Below are 13,931 nucleotides of genomic sequence, written 5' to 3' on the forward strand. Positions count from 1 at the left end.
AATACACACATCTTTGGAAAATTGGTGTGTGATACTTAGAGCAGCTATGCAGCATTCAAATTACACATCTCATAAGGCATGAAAAAGAAAGTGGGCAAGCAATGTTAAATAGCATATTTGTACAAAAGCAGCTGAATTGTGACTTCTGTGGGAACAGGGACTGCTTGCCTAAGTTTTGTGTATCAGAATTCCTCATTTAGTTGGTCTTACATGTATGTAGGAAAGTTTTTTTGTTCTTTTTGTTTTTCTTTTTTTTTTTTTTGCTGCTTGTCTCTTTACTTCCAACATCTTTGAGGAGCTAGATCTCGGCTACTCCTGGATTTTTTCTTTCTGGGCACAGATCAAAAAGGTGACAGGCTTGCCAGGTAGATTCATGATGTATTTAATCTCACCAGCATCAGGAGGAATCTCAGCACAGCTGGTACTACATTGCATCAGCCCAGGGCTTGTGCAGCTTGTCAGTGGGTCCATGACAGGCAGAACGGGAGGCAGGGATGGGTTTCTGCTTTCCCGAGAGGTTCTTCAAATGAAAGAAATAAATAAGCTCCAAACCACATTGGTCATCCTTTTTCATCTATCGCATCAAAATGTGCACTATTTCAACTGTGGATCTCTAAACTTTTTGTGGGTAGTGTTTGATTGTGACTAGCATTTTATGTTTATCATAGAGAAACCTTAAATTTAACTCTTCTCTCTCAAATATGTGAATTTACTAACCTCAAAGAGCAGTTGCCCAGAGAAAATTGCACTGTCATGCAACATTAGTCTTGATCACACACTCCTGCTTCACTTCCATGGGGCAGCTGGTAAGGTGTCTTATTTCGGTGGTGGTTCTTTAAATTGTTCAGTAGCTAAATAAGCTGATTTTGTTTGTTTATACAGCATATATTAAGCTGTTCAAATAAGGAGGAGGCTGTGTATGTGTGAGTACACTGCTCAGTGATCACTGTTCCTCTGTCCCTGGTCCATCCCACCTCCTGCACACATGCATAGAGAATGGCAATCTGATGTGTTGGACTGATTTTTTTTTTCCTGTTCTGAAGTCTGACTCCGGGCCAAATTGTCCATTGCATCTCAGCCAAGCTTTTTCCACCTGAGTTAGGGCTTTGAACATCCCAGAATTGCGTGCTTAGCTTCACATTTCCCTGTGATTTTTGTGGATGGCTTCAAAATAGTTTCCCTGTATGTTTGTAAGGGGCTTGCACTCTGATAAACTCCCTCTGTGTTCTGTTGTTCTTTTTTAGCTAGACTTCATGCAGTGAGGTTTCCAGTGGTGTATGTGGTGGATGAGATTTTAAATTACTATGAGATCTGCTGATGAAAATGCTACGTGTGAGCTCAGTGTTGTTAAAGATAGTGTTGATGTGATATCTTGAACTGGAGACTGTTTCTGCAGAGGTTCTTGAATTACTGCATAGGGCAAACCCTAGTGCTTGGATCGTGTAATGTCCTTTCCTAGCCTGTTGTTTTCTATTAAATCACTTGATCGCTTAAATCCACCTCCTATTCTCCCATGCGTCTCCTTTGTTCCTCATCTACCTGCACCTTCCCATCTGTCGAACAACAAAATATTCTTTGATCAGAATAAAATATTAACTTCATGATAGAAATGTCTGAGGAAAGAATAAACGTAGTCCTAGGTATAAATGTTTAGCCTTCTTCCAGAGTGGGAAATGAGAAGATGGAAAATGCCAGCTTGTGGTTCACAGGCAGCAGCACTTAAATGGTTTGCTATAATCATATTAGGATAGAATTAAACTGAATTCTTTATTTTGTACTGCAGTGAAATAGGACTGTTACTGATCATTTTCTCCTCCCTCTTGCTTTGATGATTAGTGTGGAAACTTGAGCAGCAAAAATTACAGGAGTTCTGCAGCAGTGCACGAAGGAACTGGTGTGAAAGAGTCGGAGTTGGAGTTTTGTGCCCTTGCACATGAGAGCTCTGGTGCTTTCCTAATAGACTGAAAATGAGACTACTGCTGCTTTATAAGAGGTCTGTTCCAGCCACATTGCTCTACAGCTTGGCAGATGGTGGCATGTGAATGGTTTCATATTGATTGGATGGATTTGCCTCGGGGTAAGAGGAGTGTGGGGCTTTAAAGATGCACTTCTAGCTTTTTTTCTTTTTGTTTGGGGGGGGGGGGAAATGTATATTTATAAAACACTTCTCTCAAAATCAGAGGAGTATGTGGTAATCAAAGCACTGAAGTTACCTGGAAATAAAAAGTCCTTAAATAGATTATCACAAAGACCAGAAAGCCAAGAGTACTTATTTACTAAATGATTACGCTTTTACATTAGAAGAAAGTGACACTTTTAATTAGTGTTCAAGGCATATGGTGAATGAGAAAATAAGCTTATTTCATGCAAACAGAAATCGATGCAAATAACCTTTCTCCTTGTATAAAAAGGGATGACTTGAAACTCAATACATATTCAAGGAGGTTAAGTCATTACTGCATCACTTTAATATTAGTTAAAGGCCAACAAAGAAAATCACTACTCTGCATATACTTACTCAGCAAGGATTGCTATATATGAAAGAATTAACTTGATGGTACTTTGTAGGGGAAAAATCCAAAGAAGCCCTTGTCTGTATCATGCTTTCATTCTTTAACCTCAGTAAATAACCTCTTGGGTTCTGCCTTAGCACAGGTAGTTGCCAGAGATCTTGTAATTCTCATAGCGATCTATCCTGGCTTATGAAGACGCTTGATTATCTTGGCTCGTTGTTCCTTCTCACACCTCTGGTTTATGTTCTAATCTTGTAAGTGTTGTTTCTAAATCATTTGGTATGAAATGACTCTTTAGATGTTTGTATGGCACCTAGCACAAAGGATCCCAATCTCATTCAAGCCTCTGGGTGTTGCTGTAGAGCATTGGGTGAGTTTATATATAAATATTTTATAGTAATAGAAGTATTCCTTGAGGTATTTGGCCTTAAAGAAGGGAGGAGGACAAAAAAAAGCGCTTGCAGATGTGGGAATGGGGGGAGTTTGATAAATCAGGAGGCTTATGCACTGTTGAAAAGTGTATCCTTCCCATGTATTTGTCTTGTGCTTTGATGCGTGCAACAGTGATTTCATAAGTGAATTTAAGCCAAAATACGTCATAGCAGTATCTTATCAAGTTGTCTTCAAATATGCTTGAAGGTATAGCTCGTATTTTCTAACAGACTCTCCCCACATGTGAATTACTTGTATGCTGAATTTTGTGTTTTTGTGAAACAACAGTGTCACGCTGAACTTGATGCTAATTTTGTTTCTTCTGCAGTACAGACCATTCCAATGGGTGTGTTTCCCTTTTAATTTCATTTTGTTCTCGGAACTGATTGGATTTTACCATTTAGTTCATTTTTGCTGAATGAATTGCTCCTGCACAAATGTTAAGGTCCCTTTAAAAAAATTAATGGTAAAAGTTGAAGTGCTTTCATTTTTTTTCTTTTTATTTGGGCTTCTTTCTGGGAAGGAAAGACCACAGAAGAGTGCAAAATATATACGTTTTTTTTTTCCCTGCTTGATAAGCATGTGGTGGTGGGGGGGGGTGTTACGCTGTATATCACAACCTAAAGCTATTCCAAGAAAAATCTTTAAGATGGTTACTTGAATCTGTGTACACTGCCCACCTGGTGGTTATGGAGTGAACTGTTACTTTAAAGAATAGTTTAAACAACAGCCATGTTTGGGGCAGGCTAATCTTGCAAAGAGAGCAGTACATATAACAGGAGTCTACTGTGTGATAAGGGGAAAATTCAGCTCACTGACTAGATGTTTTAATGTGCGAACTCTAGGGAAATAACATATTGACTATTCTGTTGTGCGCAAGAAAATTGAAGAACCCTTTGCAGACAGAGGGCTTGCAAAGGATTCTTTCTGTTTCTCTTAACCAAAATCTGTGGCAAGATGTTTGAAATCAGCAGGACGCTTAATGCTGCTTTGTTAAATAATGAGGTAATATTTTGTCACTTTTTCTGGGCAGCATCTGTTTTTTCTCCTTTTTCATATGTTTATGAAGGATTCAGTTTAATCTTCTGAAAGTAAGAGATTAAAAAAATCATTCTTCAATTTATCATTTTTCTTTTCCTTTTGATGCTTTTGGAGAATTGGGTTGTCTTTTATTTGCGGTTTCAATCGGCTGCTGTTGCCTAGGACATTATGCCACGTAAGGCTTCTAAACTGCACAGAGTAGGTAGTTATTAACGCTGAATTGGCTTCTGGTATAGTCCATCTGGGCTCTGTATGAGAGAGCTTGCTAGCGGCTACTGATGCTAAGATACCCGCAACCTTTGGGATGTATGCGTGGTGGAGAGGGGCTCAGTGATATGAGATCACTTCTTTTAAGGGAAACTGTCATTAATGAGTCAAGAAACTGCTCATTTATGGTAAGGAGAGGGAGGGGGGGCTGGGAAACAACCCTGGGATTTCATTTTGATATTGGATTAGCTGTTTAAGACAAGTTTCTTTTTTTTGTGGGGATGGAAGATAGCGTTTTAAAATATGCTTTGCTGAGGGGCTTGCTGGCTGATTCTGGAGAGGCTGTATTGAGAATTTGATGCTTTACAAATATGTCACAACTGTGATGCTGTGGTCAGGCACTTACCCTGAAAGATAAATGGTACTATTGGAAACACGAGAATAAGGTTGACTTTTTCAACAATAGGATTCTGCCTTTGTCTTTACAGAGGGAGGCCTCTGAGGATGTTTGAGCGTTTGTTTTAGTGTTCCTTGGAAAGCCTGCATGTGTGGGGTGCTTTTTGGGAAAGTGGTCAGTGTGCAGAGTACCTGGATTTATAGAGTGATGAAATAGCTTGTTTTTGAGGAGAGCAGTTTGCAATTATTGTTTCAGAAAAATGGCTGAATCTTTTGATATGCATAACAAATTTATAGCAACAAAGTAGGCTGAAGTTGGAAAGACTTAAAAAAAAAAAAAAAAAAAAAAATTCTGGGTTCCTTCTTCGATGTTTGTAATCCAGAAAGAGACTGGGTTTAAAAAAATTTGCATTACAAATTTAACTTTAATATTCGATGTATATTTGCACGTGAATGAATGGTAATATACTAGCTCTGTAGCGTTTCAATGCTGGTGTGTTCAGCCTAATAGGTCACTTAAATATTTGAGTTAGGAAATCTGTCTTCCAAACTAGTTTAATCTTTGCTAGTTTTTGCTAAGCTACAAATGTGCTCAAAAAGACGTATGGTAAGAGAAATTCTCTGCAGCCCTTTTACATTGTTCATATTTTAATTGAATTCAATGCTCGTTCCACAAATAGGTTGTATGATGTCTTTTAAATGCGATTTTCTCCTGGCTTGGTCTGTTTGTAGCTGGATTTTATAACCTTACTATATTTCATACGTTTTATTGGTGTGTTTAGTCTGTGTGTTTGAGCGTGTCTGTGGCTGAAAGAAATTTAAAATGTACAGAATGTCAGTTCTGAGCTGAACGGTTCTGAGGGCATATTTGTATGTTTGAAAAAAAAATAAAACTTCAAGAACTGCAATTATTTGATTACATATTTTCACAAGTGTTTAAGTGGGCTTGGTTTGTAAGTGGGTTTTCTTTCTCTAGCAAACAGAGCTCGGTGGGATTGTAACATGGCCCATCCTAGCTTCCTCAGCTTCTAGCTCCCAGGCTTAAAACCGCTTGCAGTAATACCGAATTTTTAAGAACCGTCTCAGGCTGTGTGGAGACGGACACCCGAGCGATGAAATTTAAACGTTTCCTCCGTGCTGGCAGCGCGGTACGGGCGGCTGTAGTGGAGGTGAACGTGAAGGCACGGTCAGTTGTGACACGGGGGGTGCCGTGCCCGTGACTTTGGCCAGCGGGTGCCTGAGGAGAGCAACTCCGGCTCGGGGAGGGGAAGGAGCGGACGGGTGGCGGTGTGCGGGATCGGCGAGCAGCCCGGAGAGGACTGCGGGACCGCAGCCGGGGGCCGAAGTTGTTGCACTTTGTCCGCGGCAGCCGGCCGAGGGCGAGCCCGCATTGTTCGGCCGGGCGCCTTCTTTCCCCTCAGCCCGGGGGCGCGGTGCCGGGCGGGGTTGTGAGGTGCGGGCGGGCGAGAAGGCGCCGTTGGGGCGCCCCGGGCTGAGGGGCCGAGGCTGCCGGGCCGCTCCGCGCCGCGGGCAGCGCCCACCCGCTCCGGGCGGGGCTGGCGGGGCCGGGCCGAGGATCGGCTCTCGGCTCCCTTCACGCGGGCCGGGAGCGGCTGAGGCGCGGGGCGCGGGCGCTTGTGGCGCGGGGGGTCAGGGAAACCATGGGCGCTGTCAATCTGGCGGCGGCCGCTTTCAATAGCACCTGATGTTGCGGCGCCTCCCCGCGCGGCGGCGGCCAATGAGCGCGCGGGCGCCGCTGACAGATGGTGCCATAAAGGGGCGCGGCGCGGGGCCGCCGGCAGGCAGCGCCAGCAGCGGGAGCGCGGCCCTGGCCGTCCCTGCCCGCCCGCTCCGCTCCGCGCAGCTCCGCGCCCGCTCCGCGCCCCCGCGCTCCGGCTCCGCTCGCGTCCTCGCGCCGCACACGCGCTGTGCGTGGTGGATCTCTAACAAACACCAATAAAAATCAGTTCCCTGAAACCTTAGCCAGTCTGTAGAAGAGTTGAAGCCTTTCAAGACCCAATATTTGCCATTAAGAATGGTTATGGTAGGTATTGGTAGATTTAAGCTCGATCGTAGCGGTTTGCTCTAGAGGTAGCTGTAGAGGCTAACATACAGATTTCCCCAGATCTGCATCATTCTCAGTCTGTGTTTTCACATGGGTTTGGCTTGCTGCTGCTGTGTTTGTACATGATCTCTCCCTTTTTTCCCCCCCCTCTCTCTCTCTCTCTCTCCTCTCCTCTCTCCCCCTCCCTCCCTTTCATATTTAATGTGTGCGTGTCCTTTAATAAAGGATGTACTCGGTCGTTTTAAGGTAATTGTGGCTTCTCCCAGAATAAAGAGAAAAGCTCGTTTCTGATGCGAGGCTGGTATGTGGCTAACCGAAATGCAGAAGGAAGAAGAGGCTTTTTTTTTTTTTATAAGGGGCGGGGGGGGGAGTTAATTTCCACATTGACATTTTGGAGATACAAATGCGGAGCAAAATCCTTGGGAGGGGGGGAGGAGAAGAAAAGGGGGGGGGGGAAGCCTCAAGATTGGTAATTTTCTTTTGGTGGACTGCGCAATAGGTATGGTAATTTTAAAAGCGAGTGATTTATATGAGCTTCAGTAAATGCTGCATATTGTATTTCAAAGAGTTTCCTGTCATGACCTCATAAAAAGAGGAGGAGGCTTGTGTGTGTTGCAGCGCCTAGTATATGTCGATTTTGTTGCATCGCTGGGCAGCCGCGCTGTAAGAAGGAATGTCAGCTTTTACATAACGCTCTCTTTGCTTCCGACTCGGTGAGGGGCTGTGAGGGTCCATCTTGGTGAGCACAGATGGAGTGGAATGGCTTGAAGATGGTAAGTGAGCGCGGCCGGCCGGCTCGGGGGCTCCTTTGTCCGGGGTGGCGGCGGTGGCGGCGGTGGGGCTCGAACCGCCCCGGCCCCGCCGCGCTGCGCTCGCCGCCCGCGGGGGATGCGCGGCCGCGGAGCGAGGAGGAGGCAGGGAGGGAGCGAGCGATGGCACCGGCCGGGCCCCTCCGCCACCGCCACCATCATCACCGCTGCCACCGCCACCACCGCTCCTGCGGGGCCCCGGCCGGCGGCGGGCGCGGACCCGGCGGTGAGGCGCAGGTAGCGCGGGGGGCTTTGTGGAAAGAATGGAGGGGTGTGTGTGTGTGTGGGGGGGGGGGGGGGGGGAAGCAAGGAGGATGGGGGGGCTTTTTTTTTGTTGTTGTGGATTTTTTTTTTCGTGATTTTTTTTTTTTCATCCTCAGTATGCCGGGAAGGAGCCCGGAGGCATTTCTGTGAAAATAGTATTTCTATTTTTAGAGCGCTCCGACCCGCTCGCTTCGCTCTTTTGTGCTCGTCTTTTTCCCCCCCCCCACCCACCCGCGGAGCGTGCGCGCAAAATGGGCACGGGCAGGGCAGGGGCAGCGGCGGGGGGCAGGGGCAGCACCGAGCGGGGATGGGGGGGGAGAGGCGGGGGGCACCGCCCGCACGATGCCCCCCACCCCTCCCCGGTCCCCCCCCCCCCGCCCCGGGTACCCGGTGTGAGCGGGGAACAAAGCGGCGGCCTTCTCCCATTCTTACAGGATTGTCTTTGTCTCGCTGCTTGTTGTGATGGGTGTAAAACAAATAAGATTAGACTGAGCAGCCGAACTGAAAGCGATAGCTGGGAGGAAAAGCCAATGAAAGGTTGCCGGGGAAACGAGCATAGGGGAAGCTGAGTGGGGGAGCAGGTGGCAATCATGTGGGAATACTGCAAACAGTGTAAAAAAAAAAAAAATCTAAAAAAAAAAAAAAGCAGGGGCTACCTCGATTATCTTTGCTGTTCTTTGTGGCAGTCACAACTTTAATTATTCTTTATAAATAGGTGTTAATTACATTTCTGGCTCAGGCTTACAGTGATTTCTAGAAATCTGTTTTTAAGCATCTGTTCTTTCTCTGCGAAAGAGGGGTATCTTTTTTTCCCTCTTCTTTTTTTTCCCCCTTCCCTGCTGTGAAATTGTACGTGCAAAAAATGGCAAGGAATCCTGTGAGGCAGTATAAAAAAAAATGTAAATTATATTGAATGAAGTTGACAGAGGTATAATAGTGAACTCCCACAGCTGATAGCTTCTGCAAATCATTTCTTAGAATTTTCCAGCAAATGTCCCTATGAGAACAGTAGGTAGAATGAATTTACCCTAAGCAGTGATTTTGTGTTAAGTGATATTGGTATTTTTACAAAATCAGATGGTTATATGGCAGAATAATCAGTTCAGGGGAGTTCACCATATCCTACGGTTTATGTGCTGAGCGGAATTTACGAAAATAACAAGATTATTCTCCTCTTCGTCTCCAGCCCCACCTTTAGCCACCGTCTATTCTCCATCTGCTGTAGCAATACCCACTTTCAATGGCAGGCTCCTTGTGGCAACTTTACTTCTTAAACTGCAGCCGAATATTTCGCTAATTGTGCTGGTCTCTCATTGTGGTGGCAAACAATGTGAAATAGCAGAAGTGCATCTTTAAGGGAGGCTATTGGTGCTCAAGTGTTAAAAAGCGTAGTAGACTAGTAAGTGATAGACGGTAGCGTAAAAGATATAAAAATGTGGTTGCCCAGAAAATGCTCATCTATCACACATCAGGAGGCACGAGAGAAGCAAAGCAGGAATACAGAACACGCCTTTCTTTCTGTCTTCACGTTTCCAGATATTTTTTCACTTTTTTTTTCCTTTCTCTCATGCATGATTACTCCGAATGCAAATCGGAGCAGGGATGTTAGTGCTGGGTTTAAATAGGAATGAAAAGAAAAAACCCTCTTCTAATTTGCTTTGTTTTATGTATAGCTTCTGCTGCAATCCTGCCTGTAAAGAAGTAGCTGAATGGCCCTCTGAAAACTGCTCTGCTTGACAATGTAAAGGGGAGAAAAATCTTCAGGGTGTGTGTGCAAGTGTGAAATTGTGTGCTTTATATCTGTGCACATGCACAGGCTATATTCTGATGTGTAACAGTTGTACGTGAGAGTGCAAATGATTTTCTTCCATTTGAAACAGAGGTACTGTGTTCTAAATCTGCTAACTTAGTCATGACAATAAATAAGGGTGCCTTTTATTATACACAGCTGCATTGTTTGCCTTAAGAGTCATCAGCTAGTAGTTACATTTTCATTTTCTGTTCAATTTGGTATTTTTACAAAGATTTAAAAATAATGTAATCCTTGTTTTATGGCGCACGTGTTCCTGCCCCGATCTTCCTCTTTTCTTTGTTTTAAGAAGATATTAATGAATACAGCCTGCCTGTACATGGTGACATTCTCTTCTTGCATGTAAGAGATCGCATTGTAGAGCCTCCTATAGAAAAAAAAATAGCCATTAAGTTGGTGAAATTAATAGCTAGATAGCTTGGAATACCAAACAAAGATTAAAACAAAACTGTTTTCTTTTTAGATAAAAAGGTAGAGGAAGTGTAGCTGTCCTTAGACAGGGTATATTTTAAATATTGTTGTCTTGGTGAACAACTAGTCAGGATGAAATTTACAATTAGACATCGATGCAATGTGAATCCCAGTTTAAAATCCTGTCTCCATGTACTTTGCTGATCAAGTTCCCATGTTAGATACAGAGATGCCTCTCCACTGTTGACTGGCTTGGTTGCCTCCTTTGCTTTCTTTTATTAATTTTGCATTTTTTGAGCTCTCTGAAAGTGAGCCTGAGCTGTTGTGACAAAGGATGGTTACACTGAATTAGAAGGGGTATATTTAAAAATCCCATTTGAATGGGTTTGGAATAGTCTTCCTCATCTTTATTTGGTCCTGTTAAATATTTTGACTCTACTGAAAGAAAAATCCAAATGGATCAACCTTACATATATTTAATGCATTGTTTTTTATTATCTTCTAGGTTACAGTGATTTTTTTCTTTAATTATCTTTTCATCAACCTTTCTAGTTGGTATGCTGCAAATGTATTAATTAAATGCAGGTTATTTTGTGTGTAATTGTCATAGTGTTGGTACATAACCTAGAGCCACTCTACACCCAAAGGTTTTTCAAAAGAAATAGTCTGCTCATGTCCCATGTTCTGGCAGGGGAATTTGTTGTTTTCTGTGGGAACTTGCACTTTCAAAATATTTCAGCAAGAACCCCAGGCAAGAAATGGGCAGTGGCAGAGAGGATATTAGAGCAGGGAGGGAGAGAGATGCTGTTAACTTGACAAATCCACTTGTCTGTTTTGGCAATCTGCGTCCACTAGACAACTAATTTACATGCTTGGACACATTAAAATGTACATTTGTTTGTCTGTGGGACAGCTGACTGGATACACTTGGATGCACTGGCAAATACTGCATTGCAGTATTTTTTTTTTCAATGTCATTGGGGTTTGGGGGGAGAAGTGGGCGCAAACAGCCTTTTTGCGAGTGAGACTATGATAAAAAGCATGGCACCTCTGTAACCGATGGGCCAGATTTTGCAAAATTTGCTAATCCGTGGTGGGAAGTCACCCCTCCCCCATTGCACTCCTCTCTCCCTCGTTCTTTCTGTTCTTCTTTCCGAGCAGGATGGAAGAAGAGATGAGTGTGCATGGATTTTGTGTGTGTGTTCATGCATGTGCATCTTTCTCTCGCATCTGAGCGGATGCTAAAGAAAACACTGGGATTGGGATGAGAATGGAAAGGGCACTCCCGTAAGGTAATACTCCTCAATTGTGCGTGTGAATGTCCGGTTACCGAAAGCGTAGGACTTCTGAGTAACTCAGACAGCAGGACACATTTTTCCTTTTCCAGAGAATTTTGTGAAGAGTAGGGTTACGTGTCAATTCAACAAGTAAAATAGATTTAACCGTGATAAAATCGGTATCTAATGCGGACTTAGCCTTTGCATTTAAGTACATTTAACCATTTGAGATGATGTAGAGTGAAGATGATGGAGAAATGGGCGTTCAGATCCTATTTGCTTGCTTGCTCTTTTTCTTTCCCTCAAATGATCCATCTTTACTTGTTAAAATACTGGAATATTTTGGGTACAGGGGGCTTTTGTAGGTCACTAGCTTTACAGCAAGAAGAAAGGAGGGAGAAGAGGTCTCAATGTGTCAGAGGCAGTAATTGTCTAAAATTAGCCATCTAGAAAAGGAAGGGAAGGCTTGGAGGAAAGAATGAGGCACAAATACGTGAAACTGCACTGTGCTAGTCAGGGAGATAATGAGTGATAAATCTGAACTGGTGCAGTGGTGTGATGCCCATTAATTTCTCAGAACCTTGACTTTGCAGGTTTGTTACTTACTTTGTTGTTCACACCTTTAATTATAACCAGTTTTGGATGATAGCTTGGGGCACTGAAGATGAGACCTTTCTGTTTGTTGTTTACTTATTTGAGTATTCAGACAATTTGCAATAGCGTTGGAACATCACTGTAAGAAATCAAATACTTTCAGATGAGATTATAATAAGAATGCAATTAATTTTTGCAACTACCTAACGCTGTCTTGTTGGTAGCAGTTACATTGCTTGCATGTATTCATTAAGAATTAGCTCAATAGCACTGGTGTTAGGTTTATCTTTATTTTCAGTAACGGTAATCCATGTTTTTCCTAACAGTTTTGGGTCTCCTAATGCATTATCGCTGCTTTAGGGCCCCATAAAGTAGAGAGAAGGAAGCTGAGCATCTTTCTTATCTATTGTTCTACCCTTGATTGTGTCTTACGTGAGGACTTTCTCCTTCAGTGAAGAAAATCTGTAAAAGTCAGGAAATGCTGTGAACCAGCAACAAATCCTTAATTAAATGGGAAGTAAAAATAGAATATTAAGAGAAAACACTTAAGGGGAAAAAGATAGATGGCTAAACCTTTGTGTGTCCTTTCTGAAAATGGGTTAGTTGCACGATAAAATGCAAGCCTGGCTTTGACAATATTTAGAGTCGTGATGTATATAAGATGCTGTAGTACGCCTTTGTTGCTAAGGCACACGCAGTTGCGTCAGCAATGCTGTTGTGATGGGAAATTATGCGTCCTTGAATTCTAAAAAATACTTTTCCTCAGGTTCATTTATTTTTCTTAATACTTCCTCAGGTTCATTTATTTTTCTTAATACTAAATTCATTTTTATTGCTATGAAATCTCTCATATGTTACAGTTGGTGTTTTTCCCAACGCGTGGATCGTGCGCCAGCATTTTTTAGGATGGGGGCTGTAGAGTGTTTGACTTCTGAGCATCCAGAAGTCTTGGAGGTAAAGGCAATGCGGTGTGTTTGTTTCAGAGCAGATGCGAATGAATACTGGAAGTTGCTCTGTAATTCAGTGCTTCGGGAAGGTTCTCTGCGTAACGGGTTTCTGCCCGCATCGGTGCCTTTTGGTGCTGGCAGAAGGCACTGGTGCCACTGGAGCCTTTCCAGTAGTGCCAGTCCTTCCTACCCCATTGCTCAGCCATGCACCTGGCTGAGCTGTTGAAGGGAAACCAATGGCTCCCTCTGGGTCTCGCGTCCTCAGGGACACTTGGTGAGGACATTGTCCCGTGTAGAGATCAAAAAAGATGGGAAGGTCACCGCACTGCGCCTGGGCCCCGTGCGCCAGCTTGTGATTGCGTGCATGCTCGGTTGGAGGAGCTGATGGCTCTTCTGTATTCGCTCCCAGGTTGAGTGCTCCTTAAAAGCTTTTGTAGGTACATGAGGGATGAAGGAAGCTTGTCCTCTTTTATTTTTCCTTCCCTTATGAATCTTTCATAATTGCATACTTGAAAACTGGCAAAGACAACAATACTCACAATTCATAATTTAAGCTGGATCTGACTCATCCTGTAGTGTTGTGTGCGGCTGCCCAATGAGGACGTGGAATTCCAGGAGCCGACTGTCACGTTATCTCTTGTGGTGCAGATGAGTACAGTTGCCAGAAGTCCATATTTTTCTACGGCTATTAAAAGCGAAACTGGTATTTGACTCAGAGTTATCATTAAGCTAAACTTTCTTGGAAATTTTCACATTGGGGTTTTCTGTTTAATAAACAGATTAATTTAAACTCTAAATGTGTGCTATGTGCTTATAGCGAGTAGGAAATGAACCTGTTCATAGCAGCTCAGGTTTGAGAGGTTCATGGTAAAAACCACATAGGCAAAATACTAATAGGGTGATTTGAGTTGAACACTGACTTGTGGGGAGGAGGCTGTGCCTGTTCTCCATCGTTTGGAGCTGGTGTGGTGTGGGCTCCATAGGCTTGAGCAGTTCTATGTTTGGTCATGCAAAATTCACCACTCCACAGAGTTAACCCATGTTTAAACTCCTACACCGTGGTGAAGTGTTAACGCGTTCTGTACTTGGGAGCAGATATTTGGGGATATCGAGTTCTTCACTCAACTTAAGAGTTTGTAAATGTGGTTGTTACCTGCTGTCCTTG

General features: G+C 43.5%; 1 protein-coding gene across 6 annotated transcripts in view; it reads left to right on the plus strand.

The window, feature by feature from the left end:
- The window catches only part of ELAVL4 (ELAV like RNA binding protein 4), a 79,120-nt gene that overhangs the window by 10,933 nt on the left and 54,256 nt on the right, over positions 1-13,931 (plus strand). Inside the window, exon 1 of one of the 6 annotated variants that reach the window (XM_084527450.1) lies at positions 3,888-3,950. The exons of 1 other annotated variant lie outside the window; for it this stretch is intronic. In XM_084527450.1, coding sequence (XP_084383576.1) covers positions 3,903-3,950 — 48 coding nt within the window. In that variant the 5' untranslated portion in view covers positions 3,888-3,902. Of the gene's footprint in view, positions 1-3,887; positions 3,951-4,230; positions 4,382-6,389; positions 6,634-6,854; positions 6,901-7,183; positions 7,428-13,931 lie in introns of those variants that run through there. 4 more of the 6 variants (XM_084527449.1, XM_084527454.1, XM_084527451.1 and 1 more) reach the window with 4 other exon arrangements.

The sequence above is a fragment of the Aythya ferina genome, assembly GCF_964211825.1.
Source record: "Aythya ferina genome assembly, chromosome: 8".
Lineage (NCBI taxonomy): Eukaryota > Metazoa > Chordata > Aves > Anseriformes > Anatidae > Aythya > Aythya ferina.